A 22,864-nucleotide genomic window follows, 5' to 3' on the forward strand; every position below is an offset into this window, starting at 1 on the left:
CCGCGGCATGTGGGATCTTCCCAGACCAGGGCTCGAACCCGTGTCCCCTGCATCGGCAGGCAGACTCTCAACCACTGCGCCACCAGGGAAGCCCCTGCTTCTGTCATTTGACTAGCATATCATTGTTAGATTACATGATAGACTTGAGGAATTAAAAATATGCTAAAATAAGTAAAGAAATCCATGTTGCTTCTTAACTGGATTGAGGAAAATAATTACCGAGATCAACTGTCTTCTGAAAGAGATTTAAAGTGGATTATGCTCGTCCCTCCGTATCAACGGGGGATTGGTTCCAGGACCACCCCACCTTCCAAACCACAGATGCTCAAGTCCCTTACATAAAACAGGTGATATTTGCATATAACCCATGCATATCCTCCCATGTACTTTAAATCATCTCTAGATTACTTACAATACCTAATAAATGTAAATAGTTGTAAATACAATGTAAATACTAGTGGGGCAAATTCAAGTTTTGCCTTTTGGAACTTTCTGGAATTTTTTTTTCTGAATATTTTCTATCCGTGGTTGGTTGAATCCAAGGATGTGGAACCTGCAGATATTCTATTTCACCTGATTTTTTAAGAGGTGGCATGTTACAGTGGAAGGGGTTCTGAACTGAGGATCAGGACCTGTAGGTTCTAGTCCTAACTCTGTCACTATCTAATTAACTGTATGACAACAGACAGTTCCCTTTCCCCTTCTGGCTTTCAGCTTCCTGATTTGTAAATCTTGGGAGTTGAATGATTTATTTGATTATTTACAACAATGATTTTCTGCGTTTACGATTGTCTACAAAAATATACTTAAAAAGACATTTCACTTTTTTTAATAGATAAGATAAATTAAAAATTTAAAAAATCAACTTCAGATTTAGATTAACGGTAGTAGAACAGTGATGGAAAATAATTGGGAACAAATAAGGTGGGTTGATTGGGAAAAATGCAAGATTTTTTTTTCTTTCATAATGCTTCCTTTTTCCCTTTAAAAAGCTCAGATATGCAATGAACTTTGTAACAACAGTTTGTTTTATAATCAAATTGGAAAATATATTTGGAGCTATATCTACATACACATACCAGATACACACACACACACACACACACACACACACACACACACACACACACACTCACCCTCTATCTTCTTCCAGTTCTCCAGTGTATGGGGTCAGTCTGCGACTTCAGACTGGGAAAAATAAGCACATTGTTACTTTGATGCTAATGAGAGCTGTGAAACTTCAGGATGAGAAAATTTGTTCTCAGAATGTCAGTCTAGAAGGAACAGGTGTTTTGAAGTCAAAAGGGAAATAGGCTTGAAGTTAGGGTTTAAGTTCTAGCTGTGTGATTTTAGGTAAATCTTATGTCCTCTCTGTGTCTTTTTCTTCATTTGTATACTGGTGGTGATAATAATAATATTGGTGGTGATAATAATAGCTACCATACAAGGTGGATTTAAGTTTCAAAAAACCTAGTGTAGGTGAAAACCCTTTCTAATACTTTTTGGGTTGTTTTGATTACTATTATATCCGCCTTATCTTCATGCACAGATTAGCTGAAACAACCTTGTCACTCAGGTCTACTCACCTTTACAAACTAAACATTTAATAAACTTATAGACACATTTTGACATAAGTTTTTAGGCTAAGACCATTATTATGGTAGATTTTTATCACTTCAGTAACTCAAATAGAAAGAAAGTTAAAATGAGTAGTCTGTTACTGAATAATTACTTCTGTATATTTTTATCTTGGTAAAGTTACTATCCTGGTAGAATTTCTACTGTGGTTTTTATTTTGTAGTGATAATGAAATGAATGTTAGTAATAAGATCACCTCACCCTTGTTGACGATCTCTGCCTTATATTTCTTGAGTTGCCAGAGAAAACTCTTCTTGGCTCTTTCCAAGTGTTGATTATTCAGTTTATTTGAACAAATGGAAGGAACAAAAGAGTATATGTAGTCAAATCTTGATTACCTGTGCTCTCAGTTACACAGATGATTCCAAACAGCAGCTACTTCAGATGTTTATATTTAGCTCATAAATGGATTTAAGTGTTTACATTTGACTATAACCATGACTGATAATCTGGGAACTCACTTATTTTTGGTTTGTTGCAATGATAATTAAAACTTGAAAGTGTTTTGCCTGAATCCAAGGTATATTTTATTACCTAGAATACACTGGCCCAAAACTCTAACTGTGAATCTTCTTGGGAGAGTCTTGCTTGTTTCCTTCTTCTCCTCGCCACACAGAAGACTGATACATGCTTGAGTCACTTTTCTCCTACTTTTTTTCTGCTCTTGAGTTGGCTTATTCACTTTTTGCTTAAATAAAGATGTTGGAAAACTAAATTTTTATACAAATATTAAGTTATTGTTAAAATGAATTTGGTTCCAAATTCACACCAAATCTCTATTTAGTTGTATTGGATTGTAGTGATGTTTTAATCACTTGCTTTTGGACCTACACAGTCCTGAAAATTTTTAATTAATGCTCACTTCAGTGTTTTAGACTTTTTTCCTTTTTTTAAAGAAAAAACTATTTCTATTGCATCTGATGTAGGTTTTGCTTCTATGAACTAACACTGTTACACCATAACTCAGGTATTCCTATAAAGCAGTGCCTGAAAAGTTCTGGGAATGACAGAACCCTTTTCCCCAAATCACATTTAATAGATTTTCTTGTATCTTGATGTTTGCTTGATTTCACAGTGCCTTTTAATCTTCACTTGGTTTAGATTCTTCAGTTTTTAAATTATAGGTTAGTCTTTAGTAATTAACTATACTTTATTAAATACATTTATTTATGGGATTAAAGTAGGAATTGTATTTCATTTAGAACCTTCTATTCCCCTCCCCCCCTTTAAAAGCTATGCTTGGTAATGTCTGATTTGAACTGCCTATGTATAAGCTTTAAAATATAATTTAGGACTCAAATGAAGCTCAGTTCTGGAGGTATAGGTTGTTTCCTTTTAATTTGGGAATTAACATAATATGGGAATTATTTATTTTGCTGTATTTGTAAGAAATTGGGTAAATAATGTTTCTGTTAATTTTTTAGAGACTAAACTATAAATTCTCTGGAATAATTCTAGGCATGTAGATTTTCTAATATTGTCTTGTAGAACTGAGGGAAATAATTTTCCCGTGGAGTTTATTAAAAGGTCATTGATTTTTATGGCTTTTGTTGAATTGTAAGTATTGTCAAGATTTCCAAAAACTTGGTTGAATTTTATACTTAAAGTGGGAAAGTTTTTATTATTTTTATGCTAAACAAGACTTTTCATTATTCTTCCTTTACAGTAATTTTCATTACTTCATTATATATAACCCAAGGTGGTCTTAGAATCTTCAGAAGCAAATATAACTTTTTCATTGATTTATGTGTTTATATTTTCATCATATGAAAGACACAGCTGTACTTAATATCAAAATTAAAATTTGTAATGATATATTGCTGTAAGATTTAGATATTTTAATATTCTCATTTTTTACATGGGCATTTTTGTGTTGTTTAGTTAATTATTAAGTAAAATTATAAGTTTGTCTCTTCTAAAATGGGGAAAATGAGCACGACCTTAATTGTGAATTGCAATTGGGAATTGCATTTCATGGAAAATGGATTGATTATTTCTATGAATGTTAAATTAAAAATTTCTCTTCAAAAGACTTCAATAAATAAGGAGCATTTATTCAGGCTTCATGAAACCATGTTTACATTGTTAGGTTTACTCTAGATAAGGGGTCTGTTATTTATATTTATTTATTATGAGTTTCTACATGTTTTCAATAGTGATGAATTGAGCTTAATTATTCTATAGAATTGTGTCACTCATATTTCAGGTTTACCAACAACCTAAAATTCATATTATGGAATTTTTATAAAGTTTACTTATTAACTACAGAGTTCTGTTTATGTAATATTACTTAGTCAAAAACTGACATTAAATGAGAATGTTATGACTAGGGAACGCATATGTTCTGGCTTTCCTGGGATTGTCCTGGTTTACACATGTGTTCTTGATGTACTAATTAATGGTGCCTCCTGTCATTTAAGAAATGTCCTAATTTGGATGATGAATTATATGAATGTATTCACATAATAGAATTCCTTTCAACAAGTATTTACTGAAGATCTACTATGTGTCTGGAACTGTTCTAGGTGCTGGGGAAATAACTAATAGTAAACAAAAACAAATGACATATCGAGTAACTTAGAAGAGTTTATCTGTTCTTGTTGTCAAAAAAGTGATCAGGTAAATTGTCTTTGTCATGGAATATAACAAAGTAAAATATGTCATTGGTGCATGTAATTGAATACTGCTAGAATCACAACACATTAAATATATAGACAGAAAGGAACCTATGAAGATTTTTTTTTAATAAATTTATTATATTTATTGATTTACTTATTTTTGGCTGCATTGGGTCTTCGTTGCTGTGCGCGGGTTTTCTCTAGTTGCAGTGAGCGGGGGCTACTCTTCGTTGCGGTGCAGGGGATTCTCATTGCGGTGGCTTCCCTTGTTGCAGAGCACGGGCTCAAGGTGTGCGGGCTTCAGTAGTTGTGGCACATGGGCTCAGTAGTTGTGGCTCGCGGGCTCTAGAGCACAGGCTCAGTAGTTGTGGTGCACGGGCTTAGTTGTTACATGGCATGTGGGATCTTCCCGGACCAGGGCTCGAACCCATGTCCCCTGCACTGGCAGGCGATTCTTAACCACTGTGCCACCAGGGAAGCCCAAGATTTTTTAAAAGAAATTAAGAGATATGCTATAGATTTGTCAATAAGATGGTAAGAATGCATTGTTTTTATAAAGTTAATGAGTGCTTTAAAATTTTTCAACTTTGTTTTAAACTTGTAGGTGTAAAAGAAAAGCTGCAAATATCCATTTAACTTAATTAAAATTCTTTTGACAAGTTAGGGCAGAAATCTCAAGTGAAGTTGCTTATAGTTTGTAAAAGCTTATTCAGTACACCTATTATTTTCTTAAAGTATAGAAAGTGAATCAGCTGAACAAAATCTTCTTGGCTAGTGGAAGTATACTAAATGTACAGTGAGAAAGCTGAGTAAGGGGCATAGATTTTAAAATGTTGAAAGACACTGATCTGGATCAGTCTATAGTGACACAGTCAGGGTCATTCTTTCAGCTTTTGAAATTCAGCCAAAGAATGGATTTTGTCATCTAAAGTATACTTTTAAAAAAAATCCTCCTGAAAGAGCTTTGGTGGCATACAGATAGGCAAATGAGTTGGCCAGTCAACTATAACTCCTTTGGCAGTTCTTTGGGCAATTAAGAGTTAGAACCTGTTCTCTGATTATATTGTCTTGGCATGTAATTCAATTTTATTGGAAGAAGGTGGTGTTAGAAAATGTTAATACAATGATATATGTAAATTCCTTTGAAATGTTCCCTGTAGAATTGCTCAGTCCATATAATTTATATAGTCCTTTAGTTGATTCTGCCTTCTAAATTGTGGTTTGTGTTCACAGAACTGTTTGAAATTTTTTTCTTACAATTCAAATTGAATTTCTAGGTGCAACATTTTCTGAGTAGAACATTTTCAAACCTATTTATGTAGACTCAGTCCCCTTAGCCATCAGACTTCATATACTATTCACAAGAACTTAAATAATATTAAATTGTAATAGTTTTAAATATAAATTAATTTACCTTTTTAATACCACTATATCTACCAATAAGGTATTTAACTTTTAAAAAATGCAGAAGGACTTCATGAAGACTCTGTATGAAGTCGTTGTCTTTAACTAGTTGTTTGTTCTTTTTTTCAAGAAACATTTGTGGTTTACTGGAAAGAGTCTGGGTTTGAAGATCAGACCATCCGGCTTAAAATCATGGCTCTATTAATTATAAGCTATGTTATCTTGGACATATTTTTAACCTTCTTCAGCCTCATTTTCCCAAGTTTGTTGAAACAGATAAAAATGCTAAGTATTAACCCTAGCACACAAAGTATTTGGACTGTCCTATGTGCTCAAAGAAATGTTTATTGAATCTGAATCTACATTTCTTTAGTTGTTCAAATTTTATTGTTTATCTCTATCTTTTTACTGGATTTGATTTTCTGCTGCTTACACAGCAGTGGGGAGAGCCATTAAATTCAGTTAGTTACAATGGTTACCAAACCGAAAGCAACTCAGACATGGATCAAATACTGCTGAAGTTCAGAGCAATTCCATCTGGTTTGTTAATGGCTCTGGCTGCCTATCTCCAACTATTCTGGGAACTACTGATTTAGAGTTGGTTATTAGGTTCATTTTAACTTTACTCAGCACAAAATAAGTGGTAGGCACTGCCTGTGCTTTGTCATAGAGAAGCATGTGACATAGACCGTGCCCTTACGGAGCTAACAGTAGGAAGTACCCATTGCGGTCTGTCATTTGCTCTTCCTCCCCACCAGTTTTCTTTATGGAATTATGAGTAGCACTAAGATTCTTATCTAATTTGCAGCAGAGCCTTTAAACCTGGGTGGGGAGCCAAGAGAGTCCAGGAGGGAGGATATCATTTGAGATCTATATGTTTGCAGAGCCTGCTGCCACTGTAATTATTCTGGGACCACTGGTGTTATAATCACCTTTTACAAGAAAAGATCTTTTTAAGTATCACCTCTAAATGCAACTATTGCAATTGTCTTTTGGTTGCCTTCTCAGACGTTTGCCTCTTCAAAAGGTCATGTCCAACACTCCTGAGGTTATTTTTCAGTACTACCATGTTGATTGTGGCATCCTATTTCCTATGAGGCTCAAATATTAATATATTTTCCCCTTCCTGCCTCTGGATAACATATCCAGCTTTTGCCTTCAAGTTAAAAAAAAAATTAAAAATCTTTATTTTTATTCATTTGACAATTGTAAAACTGTGAACATTTAAAAGTTATGTTAGAAAGTGACCTTTTTTAAATTTTTTTTTTTTTACTTTGTACATAAGACTCTCATGCAAGTTTGAGTTTTAAAACCATTCTAATAGGAAATTAGAAAGTGATTTTTATACACTTCTTTTTAAATTCCATTTGTAACCTGTAATTATTGAATAGAGTGATCATAACTTTTAAAACCTTGAATCACGCTTATCTATGCATTTGTAAGAGAATGTCCCAGTATGAGAATAGGACATCCTATTTGTGACTAAACTAATTTTGTTTATAGGCCAAACATACATTGACTTTTAATTTAATTTTTTAAATGCTTAGAAATTTTTTAAAATTATTTTGTTCATGTTCTACTTCAGCATGTTCAAAATCATCCTGTGATGGGAGACCCTGGCTCATTTCTGGACCCAGGCTTTAATCGTCTTTCTTTCTTTGGCATTCCTTAATATTTATGCCTTGAATATTGTCTATTCTACATGGATAACATTAGATAACCTTCAAAAAAGCTTTCTGAACATAAAGTGTCTTCATAAAATGATGATGATAGCACCTATTGTACCCAGAAATCATTGTTAAAGTCAAAATTGAGAATGAAAAGAACATGATATTTATCCAGCTGTATTCAACTATGACAGAACAAAAAACAGCAATTTTAGAATCAATATGAAATTTCCATTTCCATTTTCCCTCTACAGACTCATAATCTGAGTTTGTGATGGGTAGAATCTGTATTACTGGCTTGTTATCTGATCCAGATACTCAGTACTGTAATTTGAGAAACTGTGAACTATCTATTGTTATGTAAAAACACAAACAATCTCCCTTGGTTCAGTTTCGTTTTAATTTAAAAATTTTAGCACACCTTCCCATCAAAGTCTTATTAGCACTGGCGACATCCAAGCCCACTCGGATGTCCTGATACCTACAAACAATACAGAACAAACTGGTTGTCTGGACTGGGCTATGTAGATTGCTGATCAAGTAATTTGTGTCAGGGATGCATTTCATTATGCCAGACCTGGAATAGGGGATTCTTAGAGGAGCCAAAAAGGGCACTAAAAGCCAGAGGACCAACCAAATCAGCCTTTGAAAAAAACCAGAATTCCATGATTTGAGAGTCCAGGTCCATATACTAGTTCTGGTGGAGTTACACATAGATATCCAGGTGAGGGGGACTGGGGCAGGGGGGGTCGCGGGAGGGTTGTCTCAGCACCAGGAGTTTAGAATTTGGAGGAAATAAGTTCAGAGGGAGAGAAAGAGAGTGGGTATGGGTGAGAGATTCAATTAGTAATGAAAGATGACTACAAACAATGGTGGACATTTGTGACTTAGACTGAAAGGTCAATTTTGTGTTAGTGGGTTGAGCTATCTTAAAGAACAAAGGGTATCATAGATACTTCCCTAGGTAAGTTTTCATTTTACTAAGGACCCCAGGAAACATTGTATTTAAAAAAAAACCCAAAAACAGATTATAAGGAGAATTTCAGCTACTTTGTTGGCTGGGTGAAGTAGTTTCGGGAAGGTGGATCATTTAGGAGTCCCGTTTTCCATTTATCATCGTGGTTAAGAGGACAGAGACTATGGCCAAACTGCCTGATTTTGAATCTTAGATATGTGATTTAATAGCTTAGGACTTGGGCAATTCCTTGACCGTTTTATGCCTCAGTTTCCTCATCTTTAAAATGCAGAAAGCAATATGACCTACTACATAAGATTGTTATGAGGAATAAATGAGTTAACATATATAGCTCTTTCTAGCATAAAGCAATTGCTATGTAAGTTCAAGCAATTATTATTGTACAATAAGGCATATTGGGCTAGGGCAGGGATTCCCCTGATTTACACTAGGCAAATCACAAATACAACCTAGAAATGGGCAAGGTATATGGTGTGTTTGTACAGGCAACTGTCCTAAGCCTTAGTTATATCTGAGAGGTTCCTCAAACCTTGCCAGGGACACTTGCTAGATTTCTCCAGGTAACTTCCTCTTGGCTAGCACCTTACTATCACAGCCTGCAGGCACACTGCACCCCATGACAGCAGTGAACTTTGATGTGTGAAATATTTGAGTATATTTTTCAGCCTTTCATGGGTGTTGTAAATATTGTATCTAGAATTCTTGGGAATGTCATGGTCTGCATAATCTTTGTATTTGCTCAGAACCAGAAGGCCATATGCTCATTGAGGAGACTAAGGAGAAAGAGGTTTGGGGAATAAATGTAACAGAGGATCTTGACTACCAGGCTAGATGCTAATTTCCTGAGTAACTCCAGGTGTATCACCTAATATCAAGATCTGTTCTTACATCTATAAGGTATCAAAGATCAATTTATTCACCTCTTTGGTTGTCTAATTGCCTAGCCTATCTTTTAAACTTCTTATTTTGTAAACAAACCCTTACTAAGAAGTTGTATATTTCTAAGCCTTATGTGGCATTAAAATTCTAGGTCCCTTAGAGCATTGCTCCTAACTTCTAGAAATTCCCTACAATGTATTTCAAGTCTGAGGCAAGGGAAGATAGCTAGTTTTCCCTTAGGCCCCAGACTTCCTTGGATTAGGAATCAGAAGACCTGAATTCAGATCCAATCAAATACACTGACTTGGTCAAGTTTCTTTACTTTTAGTAGTTAGTTTTTCATCTGTGAAATGAAAATAAAGCAACATTTAGGATGATGATCAAATTAGATACCACATAAAATCTTTTAAGACAATACCTTGGGGCTTCCCTGGTGCCGCAGTGGTTAAGAATCCTCCTGCCAGTGCAGGGGACATGGGTTCGAGCCCTGGTCTGGGAAGATCCCACATGCTGCTGAGCAACTAAGCCCGTGCACCACAACTACTGAGCCTGTGCTCTAGAGCCCGTGAGCCACAACTACTGAGCCTGTGTGCTGCAACTACTGAAGCCCACGTGCCTAGAGCCCATGCTCCACAACAAGAGAAGCCACCGCAATGAGAAGCCCGCGGACCGCAACGAAGAGTAGCCCCTGCTCGACGCAACTAGAGAAAGCCGTGCACAGGAACAAAGACGCAACGCAGCCAAAAATAAATAAATAAATAAATAAATTAATTAATTAATTAAAAAAAAGACAATCCCTTGTTAAATAAGGTCTATTTTTCTTAATTCTTACTTTCCTGTCTTCTAGCTCTGATGGAACTTTTGGAGAAAGAGCCAATCCTATTATACTTGGTGGCAATATTGAAAAAAAATTTTTTCCCCCAAAGGACCAAAGAATTTCATGTTTCTGAAAGATCATAAATTACTCCTTTTGTATGTAAATTGTAGAGATGTAGCCATTGACCAAGTATTATCCATAGAGAACAGTAATGTGAAGGTAGCCTGTCTTATTACTGAAGGAGAGATATTTCAGGATACCTTCATTTCCGGATCCCAAAAGGATGAGCTAATAAAGCACAATGGGCTAAAGGCCCAGCTGTGAGGTTAGGAGCCTAGATGGCAGAATTCCATGAATTGTTCTTGCTCTTTTGGGATCTGCAACATGAATAGACCTCAGCTGATCCAGGAATAGACTTCCTTTTGCAGCTAGAAAGAGGGGAAGCTGAAGGAGAGGTGAGTGTGCCTGGAATAGACAGGAGAATTGAACTTAATTTAGGGAGTTCCCGGGTATCCTCCTCTTGTTCATACACAGTAAGATTTTAATGACATTTTAAGTGAGAGCTGTTTACATCTTAAGAAGGAAATTCTCATACATTGGGTGAAAACAAACCCAGCCTGTACCTCAATCCTGAGCCACACTTCCTGTGTAGTGGTCCCTAAGTGATTCCTAAGAGCACAATTGCTGCATTTATTAAACTTTTTATTTACTAAGGAGTGGATAGTAGCATATGGGAGCAATGACAATAGCTGACTGATGAGAAAACAAAGAAATTCCAGTATTTTGCTCTTTTGAAAAAAGTCATTCAGAATTTAGTCATATTGGTTCAGCTGTTGTAACCAAAGACTGATAAGATAATAGAGGTCTTTGTGGTGGTTTTGTACTGAAATCCTTTATCTTTATGATGCACTGGGGCCCTTTGAGTGGAAAGCTTTTAAAACTGCTGTTGGGTTCAGAACTCAAATTAGCTGCTAGTATACTGGGACAGGGGTTCCTTTCTCAGGCATTCACCACAAAGTAACTTTTATCAGGGGACCTTCTGATAGACTGTTAGTTTCTTCAGCTTACCCTATTTATTTCTGTTGACTTTTTGCGGTCCTATTTTGTGACATTTAAAAGAAGGCTATATCAAAAAAGGCCAATGCTAAATGATGGACTGAGCTTGTGAAGTGGAGACATCACAGCCCATCTGATGTGTGAGGAGGCTGCAGTATGAGACACAGCAGTTTAACCAGGTTACCTGTGGGCAGAAAAGATCAAATGCAGCTTTATTTTATGACTAGCATTGTATTTTGTCTTTCTTCTCAAACAATGTCCATTAAAAAAATTAGAACTGACCAGGGAATTGACTCTTAAGAGCTTTTCTTTTCAACTGAATTTAAAATCTTTCTGGGTTGTTGGCTGAGTTCCTTGATTGATGCTGCTTGGAATTATTGTTAAGTTCTTTAATCCTTTCCAGGATTGATGTGGAAAAGTACATCTCTATCAGAATTCCACTCCGGTGTTACTGCCACCCCTCCCCATCGTTCCAAACACACTGTTCATGCCCAGGCTTCTTGTAATTTCATTGTTAAGTCCTATTAACTTTGTTAAAGTAGTATGTGATCCAATAAAGGAGAATGGTTAGATAGAAGTATTATTTTCAATTTGCTAGGACACATTTCTAGATAATGCCATTTGTTAATGTTAGTTTTATTTGGCTTGGTGAACATTGCGTTTTAACACTGTTGCCCTTCGTTTCATAAACATGAAGAAATAAAAAACATGCAGAGAAACTCACAAAAATTAATTTAGCCATCCTTGCTCATTCTCTTTCCCTCTCTCTCTACTTCCCTCTTTGTTTCTCCCCTCCCACCTCTCTTTCTTTTTCTCTCCCCCACACCCCCGTTTCTAATTTTCTCTGTCTCTCTTTCCACTGCTGTGCTTGTTTCTAGGTTTTCTCATTAGAAAAACTTAGTCATCACCACATAGCAGTGATCCACTTTCAGGGGACAGCCATTAAGAGAGTGACCCGTTTAAGACTTTTATATTGTAAAAGTCCTAGGTACGGGAATATTGTAAAAGAGGTGAGGCAAATCCATTTAGTGAAGTGCTCTGCAAGGTGCCTCCCTTGTCCAGATGTGGAGTCTTTAGGGACTTCCCAATGCCCAGTCTTATTTCTAGCACCACTGATTGTAATTATGTATATTTTACATGGGCAAAATTAACTAGCAGATTGTGGTGCTAACTTTTATGAGCTCATGAAAAAAAAAAGACTTAAATAAATTTTAAATGACTTTTAATTTTTCATTCTATATCAAGAAGGGATTTATCCTAATTGTCTTATTATTTTACCCAAATTCTCATCTATTTTGAATTTTCTCTGTTGGCTTTGGGCCTAGGGACAGGTAGTTATAGTTTGTAAAGTTTAAAATAAATAGTCTATTTTCGTTAATTTTTTTCAAGTTCTTCAGATTATGACCAAAAAAGGCTAGAGGGCTGATTTTGAAACTGTTATGGTGAAAGATGGTATTTGAAAACTTTTGATGAGGGAAATTGCTGCTGTATTTACATTTTGAAAAGTGTTTCCTTATTTACGCACTATTGACTTCCTATTGAGACTCAAAATTTTAAGTACAACTGGTAAAAATTCAATGGATCAAACTCAGTAAATCTGAAGTCACTGGAATAAAGCCCCCTAAGAAAAAAATGTGTCAATTTTAAAGGTCTTTCCTAACTGAAGACCATTTTGTGATAGAGCCAAAGGTTAATAAAATCAGTAGTGAATGTAGCAGTTTTACAGATAAGCTATTCACAACAAGTGTAGTTACTTGAATAAAAAGCTAATTCAGTTCTAAAATGCCACATGCAGTAGCAGTGAATAGCTGCTTTTAGGTGCTTTCTGGAGGAGGATAAAATACAGAATCACGGCACTCTTCTCTTCCAGCGTCCCTGGCTGCCTGTAAATTGCTGTGAATGGGGCTGTGGGCTGACAGGCTCTATTAAGACAAACTGCCTTTCTCATCGGAGAGATAAAATAAATCAGGTGTTTAGTCAAATTAAAATACTTCAGCTGGAGCAGGCCCTGGGGAGCACTGATCCACCTGACTAATCTAAGAGAAACTCAAGACAGATGTGGTTTGGGGATAAAGACGACCCATGGAAAAAAAAAAAAGAAAAACACCAAAAAAAACCCCTACTGCACTGTCTTTGTAGTTGGAGAATAGATACAGTTTACAGCGGAGAGTGTCAGGCGCACACTGTGTGTGATATTGGATAAAAGCAGGCGCCCTAACTTGTAGAGAAGCTGTGTATGGAAGCTCTTTTTTGCTGGTTCCCTTTTTTTGGTTTATGAAACTACTTCTGTTTTTGTGGAGGAGAGACTATTTTCTGGCAATACTTTTTAGAGAATCATTTTAAGATAGCCTGAAGGATGTAAAACGGATGATGTAGGCAGCTACTGATGACCTCTGCTGGCCTGGGCAGATCCTCAGGATCTGATCTGCTTTTTTTCTAAGTGATTTAAGACAAGATATTCTTAACATAGAGTTAGCCTACCTCATAAGAGCATTCTATTGGGTTGGCCAAAAAGTTCATTCGGTTTTAAGTAAAAATAAAAGACACATTTTTCATTTTCACAAAGAACTTTATTGAACAATGTATTCATTAACCAAATGAACTTTTTGGCCAACCCAATGTATGGTTGTTTGCCTTCCTTAATATGTATTTAGGCTGCCCCACTATGTCCCATAAATTGTCTGCTTTTTCAGCAACTCTCGCAGTTGTAGTTCCTTTGCTATGGCAAAGTTTCATGTTCAATTAAACTAGTATTTTTGAGATGAAATAACTTGTGTTCGCAGGTTGGTTGGTCAGCGTGATTTAGATTTGACGTTGCTTTTATTATAGCTGCATACATATTTGCTGTTAATTAAAACAAAAATCCAGCACCATGGATTTTAAATACCTGGATTTAAACCACTATATGTGAATAAATACAATGGGTATAGAACAGAAAAATGACTACACACACACACACACACACACACACACACATATGTATATATAGTCGCTTGGGGATCAAATTAACTAGAAATCAATTTACACCATACAACAGCTTACATTCTCTAAATGTGTAGGCTAATGTGTGTGTGTGTGTATACATATATATCCGTATGTGTATTTCCCATTTCAAGGGCAATTTTAGATTTGTTTTACTACTACATTTCATTCCAACTGCATTTGTCATGCCACTCACATGTATTCAAAATATATATGTGCTTCTCAAATTTAAGGAAAAGATAACAACAGCCTTATATGAGTACCCAACTCTTCAATTTAAACATACTGATCTCTGGCTTGTTTTCTTCTTAAACATGTATCTTTTAAGTTCAATGAAAGACTTATTTAGGTGTCATTGAATTTTTACAGTTAAACAATTTGAGTGTCATGCTGATTTGTAAAAAGATTCAGTTAAATGGTGTTATTCTGTAAATTCAGAAATACACGTCTGTTAGTATTGGAAGCACCAATGCATTTATAGACCTGTTGGCTTCACCTTGAACAGAAGAGGCTAAGAAGCCATTTGTGTGTTATCTTCAGCTTCTCTGTTTCCTATGCAGAGGAGAAAGGGAAATATATTGAAGATTTTTGAAAAGACAAAGTTTAACCTGGGAGAGAAGAGAAAATTTTCCAGTCTTTACTGGAGAATCTAAATACCAGATTCGACTCTTGTATTGGTCCTTGCCCAAAATTTCCAATGAATGCTCTTCTTTATTAACAAAATTTCCAATGAATGCTCTTCTTTATTAACAAAGAATTATGGTACGGTAACTTTCCCAGTATCCAGTAAGTCTTCTCTTAACTCACCTCATATACATAGGTATAACAAGATAATTACACGTAGATCAGAATGTTGCCAAAAAGTATATGCAATAAACCCCATTTATCTGTTCTCATAACTTTCCAAACTATTCTCCACACTGTAGCCAGAACACCCACATCATCTCTTGTTTAAAGTACTTCAGTGATTTTGAAATTTTCTTAGAATAAACATGAAGTTCATCCAGCGTGGTCTATAAGGAGCTGAATGGTGTGAACTTTTCCTACCTTCCTAGCCTCATTTGGTCTTCTACTCTCCTTTGTTTTTCTTATTTAAGTTTTACTACCTTCTTTCAATTTCTGGAACACACTGACACTCTCCACCACCACCTTCCCCCTCACAGGGCCTTTTCCTATGTTGTTTTCTCCTACTGAAAAGCTCCTTGACCACCCTCCAACTCTTTGCCTAGTTAACTCTTCATCTTCCTGTTAACTTGTTACTTTGTCAGGCATAACTTCCCTACACTTGAGCCTCCCAAACTTGGTTCAATCTCCCCCCAAATGTCTGTCTTGTTTATAATTCTTATTTAGTTGTAGTTTACATTTATATGTGTGATTACTTGATTAAGGTGAAAGGGAACTGTGCATTTTCTTGGTATGGTATCAGTATACTTAGTTCTTGATATAGTACCTGAGATTCAAGAAATATTTTTTTAATTAAAATTTAATGAAATGAGTAAGTAAATTCCATACTTGTTTTATGTCTTCTCATTCCTATATATCATTAACATTTATATTAGTTGAGCTTGTTGTGCTTTGGAGGAGATTTTTATGATCCCCTCCAAGAACCTGATTTTGTATTTTAACATTTCTGGATCAAGAAGTTCTTTCTTTCACCAAGCTGAAATTCCTATTGCTGAAATAAAAACTCATTAAAAAAAAATCACTTTCAGTAGCTAGAAGGAACAGCTGGTCACTATCCTTGATGCAGTGTTTGTTTCCTTATCTGTGGAGTACATTTTCTAACATCATTTCACTATCTTATTTTTCTTTTAATTTTGATTTTAGGCCACCTTTCAGCTCAGTAAATCTTTAAGGGATATGGGATATTGACAGTTTATTTATGTATTTACTTATTTATTTTTAAGGACTTTAATTGGCATTAAGAATACCAAGGTAATTCTAAATATTGTAGCTTATCAGCCTTACCTTGTGGGAATCATATACTAGTACGTGCTAGCCAGCATCACCTGAAGGCTCGCTTTTCCCTGGACCCACTCAAAAAATAGGCCCATTCCTAATTAAAATACGTTCAGATTCTCAGATTGTCCTGGTGCTTTCCCAGCAGGAATGAGGGGGTTTCATAAGGAGATTGGAAGTCTCCTCTTCCACACACACAAAAATTGGCAATCTTTATCTCTTTTGACAGCTGGTGGCATCTTTCTGAAAAGCTTTCAAAGCATAGATCATTTCTTCATAATGAAACCTGTGTGCTCAAATACAGTGGGTTGTGGGTTGAAATTCTTATCTTATACTATGGCAAAATGCTCTAATTTAGATTCACAAAAGGATTCTGTACCCTTTACTTAGGAGAGCTGTGCAATTTGCCCATAAATAGACTGTTCAGCACCATTAGTGCATATCGTAGGTGTGCAGCGACATCATAACCTTTTCAACCTCGAATGTGTTTTTTCCCTTTGAAGAGTGACAAATGACAAAGGGGTGAGGGAGCCCCCCAAGCAACGTTATTGCCTTTAAGGATGAACTTGGGAACTTTAGCTTGATCCCGTCACCAGAAAAAAAATCAGTTTCAATTCTTTCTTACCTGAGGCAAGACAGATTTTTTTTTTCTTTCTGTAGCACTCATCCCGTGGCCAAGAGTGACCTCTGACTTCTGAGATTCAGAGACAGATCTTTGCACAATAGAAAAATTTTATGAGGGCAGTGATCAGAAAATTCCTAAGTAACATTATTTAAGCACCTATTATGTCTTAGATCCTCTGTCAGTCATTGCAGGTAGAGGTTGATTATAGAATATTAATACAACCCATAGTTTCTAATCTTTGGTACTAAATAGCATAAGATTCCTAGCTTGATCAGATAGATTTGGGTGGGGAGGGAAGGGGAATGTGGTGAAAGGGAGAGAATGGAGTAGGTTGTTCTGTTTTGTTTTGTTTTAAAGAGCAAGAGGGAAGAGTGAGTGAGAATTGTATTGGCAACAGTCCTTTTTCTTGGCAGGGGCGATGACTAACCCTAGCGTTCATTCCATTGCTACTCCATAGAGCTCCTGCACTTACAGTGACCTCCACTTATTGTCCCAGATATTTAAGTGTCCCAGGGTAGTCCCTTTCTAAATCTGCCCACCCACTTGCTTCCCTAATTCATTCAGACTTTTCTCAAACTTGTGAGATATCTTTTCGCTTCCATTTTAGGTACACCTGAGAGCTTGGCAGAAAAAGAACGGCAGCTCTCTACCATGATTACCCAGCTGATCAGTTTACGGGAGCAGCTCCTGGCAGCGCATGATGAACAGAAAAAACTGGCAGCCTCACAAATTGAGAAACAACGGCAGCAAATGGACCTTGCTCGCCAACAGCAAGAACAGGTGAGCCCTGCAAAAGGAGCTGATGAACTGGAGGTGTGGAATGTGCCAAGCTCAGCGAGTAATCACATTGATTGGTTTATTTGTCATAAGCCTTCCTAAAAAAAAGAAGGAAAGAAAGAAGCCTTCTGGAAATCCAGGGTCACCGAGAATACTGAGGGAATATATGTGGAGGACAAAGAAAGGCGTCATAGCAACTGGGCATAACTGAAATGATAACATTGTTCCAGAACATTTGGATTTGATTAATTACTTGGGGATACTTATTCATGTAGGCATCACGTATATTCCCAATGTAGCTTAACCATGAGTAAATCGCTTTTCTCTGGGCCTTACTCTTCTCTCATCCAGTAAAGGAGGATCCTGGTCTAGAAAAACTTTGAGAATCTTTCAGTTCACTGGTTCAAGCTAGGGTGACCATATGTCTCAGTTTTTCCAGAATAGCTCTGGTTAATGTCTGTTTTCCAGAGTAATTATTAATACTCCCCTCTTCCACTTGCAAAAGTTGTCCTGGTTTGGATGATAAATTATATGGTCACTTTATTTATAGCATAGGTAAATCATTAAAAACAAATTAACACATGGCTCCTGGAAGAATTTGACTTCATTGATTTGGAAGTGAGAAGGAAGAAAAATAGCAAAGTTTGTGTGTATCTTTTAAAAAATAAATCACTTTCCCAAATGTTTTTCCTGTCTCATAAGAGTGCATTAATCTAATAACAATGATCCTATAGAGTAGTCCCTGATGCTTTAGATCAGATAGACCCAAATTAATGTGCAGTTTTTAGGAATCTGACATTATTACTGGAATTATCTTTTCAGTTAAATGTATTTTATAGGGGTATATAGAGCAATATATGCTCTGTTGATTTTAATGAGTTGTGACGTGTGGTATTTTATATGCTTGAATATTTGCCCACATGTAGGGATATGGACTCAGCCCCTAATGGAAAATAACATAAAGGAACACTGTAAAAAATCAGAAGTTAGAGTGTCATTTAGCTATCCAGAGATGACACAGTAATTAACTATTGACACTTGTGAATAAGCTAGCACAAATTAATCTTGACACATTTGCAGACGAATGATATCTTACAGTGAACACTTAGTAATTATATTTCAAAATGAAAATTAAATGACACTTAAAACTAGGTTGTCATGCTCAATGAAGCGAGCATGTAGCTCAACCGATTGGCAAATAAAATTCAGAATTTGAGCCACATGGTGCTTATGTACCATACTTCACTGTGTCAAACCCATACATCTAGAGTGGATGATAGTAATTGCACTGTGGTGTTTTGGATGCATTTCTATGCAGCACTTTATCATTTAGGAGGGACCATCAATATTAGATGTCTAGTGGTGTTTCACTGGATGGCTAAGAGGAAATAAATATTCAGAGATCCAGCATGTATACCTAGAATTGCAGAGTGAGTTGTCCATTTCTGATTTGAATGGTGATAGGCAGAGTGGGCCTTTCCAAACGGATTAAATACTGTTTCCATTTTGCTTATAAAGCTTTGGGGAGGAGTGATCCCATTTCTCAAACTGTACCCTTCGTTAGGGGTAGCTTTATCATGACTTCCAGTATGAACCAGTCATCACCAGAAACCATTAAGCCACATTTGGGGGCAGATTGCTATTTGTCATCTTCTGCTGAAAGGAATGTGATTTGGGTGTGTCCCTCTACTCTATGCTAAAATATCAAAAGGACTCAGGAAGTATACAGCTGAGGGCTGGTTCACACTCATTTCCACTTCCAACATTGTCCATTCTAGAATATTTTGGAAATAGAAGGAATAGGAAGAACATAACTCTTGCCTATAGGGCACCACTAAACCAAGTCCTTCTAAGTGCTTTCTGGCCATTTTTGTCTCTGGCTTCCTAGGTTGGCAGTGAGTGTTTTCACTAAGGGGCATTCCCATGGGCTTCAGACTCCAGCAGCTCAGATTTTGAGGTAATAAGTAGCCTGACACCTAACTCCTGTTTTATCGTAAACACCATTATCCTACAGAAGTTCCCTGCTCTCCTGAGGGGCAGATTTCAGTCTTCAATAGGGCTTGCATTAAGTAGTTAATGTTTCTTTTTATAGACGAGATGATGTGCTAAGATGTTGAATTTGATTGTTGGGTGAAGCAGGGAATACAAAACTTGTATGTGGATCCTGTACTGTAAAACTAACACATTACCCTCAAAAGGATGTGAATAAATATTAAATTGTGTTTGTTTTTAAAAATGCTTTGTACATTACACATTATATCAACAAAAAAAGATAAAGGTTTTTGCCTTTTGCTGTATTTTTTTGGCACTCCCTTGACAATATTTGTGTTATCAGTTCTGAAAATCTTTACAGTAGAAAAGGTTTCACCAAAGTAGCCATATTATAAGTAATAGAAAGTTCTTTCCTATCTTTGCTTACAGATTTTACTTTTTAAATACAAATTAAGCTCCTTAGAAGAATGTAGCCAGAGTTTTCCTGTTTTTATTCTTCAAGGATGAGATTTTGAAATTCCCATTCTTTCCAGATGACCAGTGCAGATATAGATGAACTGCTCACAAATGTAATACAAGGGGGTAGTTTTCATGTACAGGTAAAGATTTAGGGGCAAGCAGAGAGATGGCACCTGTTTGAAATGTTTCCTTTTCTCCAACTTTCTGATTCTGCCTCTCTCATTTTATAGGAACTCTTTCATGTAGAAGTACAGTAAAGCATCCTTGTAATACCAGGAGAGGTACCTGAGGTAATGGCAAAGGTGTAAGCATTTCATTTTAACTTAATGAAACTTTATTTCTGGTAGATTGCAAGACAACAGCAGCAACTTCTGCAACAGCAGCACAAAATTAATCTCCTGCAGCAACAGATCCAGGTCAGTGTATTTTATTACTCTCGTCTGATTATACTTAGATACTTTTCTCCTTGAAAATGGAATTTAAAATGCTGCAAATGCACCCTTCTCTTATAAACAGCACCAATAGGGCTGTTTGTTATTCAGGGATGTTGTATACAACTGTATAAGTGGATGTAGAAAATATCGACTTGGTGGTAGTCTAAGCATTCTTTTCTGATGTGATGCGTAAGCAGAATAAACCTTATCTTTTTTTCCTTCTGCCATTTGCCTGACACAACCTGGTGGAAACCTAATGGTTTCCAAGGTAGCATACACATGCTAGTTTTATTGCCACAAACTACTTGCTGCTTTATATTTTACCATCTAATAGTATCATGGGTAGAAGCTTATGTTTATTTGCTTGTTAGGACTGTCTGGGCCAATTATGAGAAGAATCTTATGACCTAGGAAAAGGTTGGTAATAATTAATTGGTTCTTTAACAGATATTAACTGCATTTCTGCTAGGCACTGAAGAGAACATAAAGATTAATAAGTAATTGTCTGTCTTCAAGAAGCTTATAGTCTAGAAAGGAAGAAAAACTTGTTCTGGAATAATTGTTAACACACTTTAGAAATTCCTTTTTCTTTTGTTTTCTTTCTTTTTTTTTCTTCATTTCTTTTCTTTTCTTTTCTCTCTTTTTTTTTTTTTTTTTTGTGGCAGGTTAACACAATATGTAGATCATAATTGCATGGGCCTGGGAAAGAATTCTGATTTCTGTCATTCCTTTAGAAATTTGATCGTTAATTCAGCTAACAGCTTTTTGACATAGGTAAGGGAAGTGGTCTCCATTTTTGAATAGGAACATAGGTGTGTGACTTCTAGAAAGCCTTAGAATAAGCAACTGGTTGTCTGGTGATTAATCCTCAGGAATATTGATCCCAGAGGTATATGTATCCACCACAGTCTCTGGGTTTCTCTTGGTTGCTGTAGATATTTTCTAACCACTGGGATCTATGGTTCAGCCTAGTTGGGGCGGTATATTCTGAATTATATTAGTCCTTTCCTTGAGATTAGTATCACACCTTCCTATATTTTAAAAAATCATTTACATAAAGTCATAACTTATTTCACCTCACTGATGAAAGCCAGTGATTTTAACTTAGATTTTTGCTTCATTTTGTAATCACACTTAGTGTTCCAGGTAGTAGTCACTGCATTTAAAATACCAGTTTGGTGCCTGAAGAAGTACCTGTACCTAATTTGGCATTTTGTCCAGGTGTCTTTACTAGGAGGTCTTAACCAGTGTTTGTTGTTGTTGTTGCTGTTTTAATTAGTTCTGATTCTATATTCCATACTCAAGTCTGTATGTTTCAAAATACAGAATCCAAACATAGAGGAGACGGTATATCTCTGGCATTTGGGACAGTCAGCCTTTATAATTAAATCTTGAAATAATTTCTCATCCTGATACCTCATGACTCATGCTGAGATCCTTAATTAAATAACTGTCCAGGTGTTCCCTTGTTCTGCCCTTATTAGAATTTTCAGTGTGTCTCCCACTGCTAAGGTCAAGATTTTTAGCCTGTGGCTTCCTACATTTTTCTCTAGATCCCTCTCTAAGAACTCAGTAGGTGTTAAATAACCTAACCTGATCATTTAGTTCTCTCTGTTTCTCCTATTTGTAAAGCAGAAATGGAAGAAATTCCCTGAGATGTTCTCATATCAGTTACTTACTATTAATGTTTTTACTACCTCTTTATTACTTACTTCTTTGTTTATTTTGAATATATTTCACTTCTTAGTCCAAAGTTGTTTGCATTAACTGGCTGTCTTAATTGACGTTTGCCTGTTGTACTGAGGATCTCAGATGAATAGCAACAAAATCAAAGTATTTTAATGAAATATTATAGGCATTTATTGATTACATATGATTTTATAGTTATAACTTGACTATATAAAGTTGATATCTTTTTCAGGAAACTATAGGACATGATCTTAAAATATTATTCATCAGAATGTTCAATTTGAGAAGACAAGAAAGTTGGTTTTTCAAGTGTTTTAATAGAAGTTTAATTGCTTTTAAATTTGTAGATATTTCTCATTGTTTAAATTTTTAAAAATTGAAGCTAATCAGGCTTTGATCTCAGCAGTATAAATTATAAAATCATAGAGAGATTCAAAATAGTTACATTAATTTTAGAAATATGGGATTCTTTGTAACACGAATTCATATTTTAAAAAATAAGAGGAGGCAATAACCTATATTTATAGTTTATTCTGTCCTGAGCTACTGCTTCACTGCATATCTTGTCAGTATTTATCTTATCGAGCATGAGACCATTCAAAGAATTTTTCAAATACTGAAAAACACTTCTCCTTACACAGAACATATTAATCTCTGACACTTACAAAACATGTATTTGATATTCAGACTTCTAGTTGTTTTTTTGGAAGGGGAATGTGTTCACAGTATTTTCAAATAAGGTTTTTGACCAGCCATAGGCGTGATCAAATTTAGGAGAGAGACTGTTGTTGGACTAATTTTAATTTGAGCAAAATATGAGATTTAAGAAATGCTTCACACATTTTTCTATCATGAAACATTCTCCCTTTTGAAAACAAAACAGAGTAAGATA

The 22,864-nt window shown here is 35.8% G+C and overlaps 1 protein-coding gene across 15 annotated transcripts in view; it reads left to right on the forward strand.

The window, feature by feature from the left end:
* The window catches only part of SOX6 (SRY-box transcription factor 6), a 618,861-nt gene that overhangs the window by 388,800 nt on the left and 207,197 nt on the right, over positions 1-22,864 (forward strand). For all 15 annotated transcript variants that reach the window (XM_082341482.1, XM_082341472.1, XM_082341483.1 and 12 more), the window contains 2 exons: positions 17,229-17,401; positions 20,197-20,265. In XM_082341482.1, the coding sequence (XP_082197608.1) occupies positions 17,229-17,401; positions 20,197-20,265 (242 nt within the window). The remainder of the gene's footprint in view (positions 1-17,228; positions 17,402-20,196; positions 20,266-22,864) is intronic.

Source organism: Balaenoptera borealis, assembly GCF_965194805.1.
Source record: "Balaenoptera borealis genome assembly, chromosome: 11".
NCBI classification, from domain to species: domain Eukaryota; kingdom Metazoa; phylum Chordata; class Mammalia; order Artiodactyla; family Balaenopteridae; genus Balaenoptera; species Balaenoptera borealis.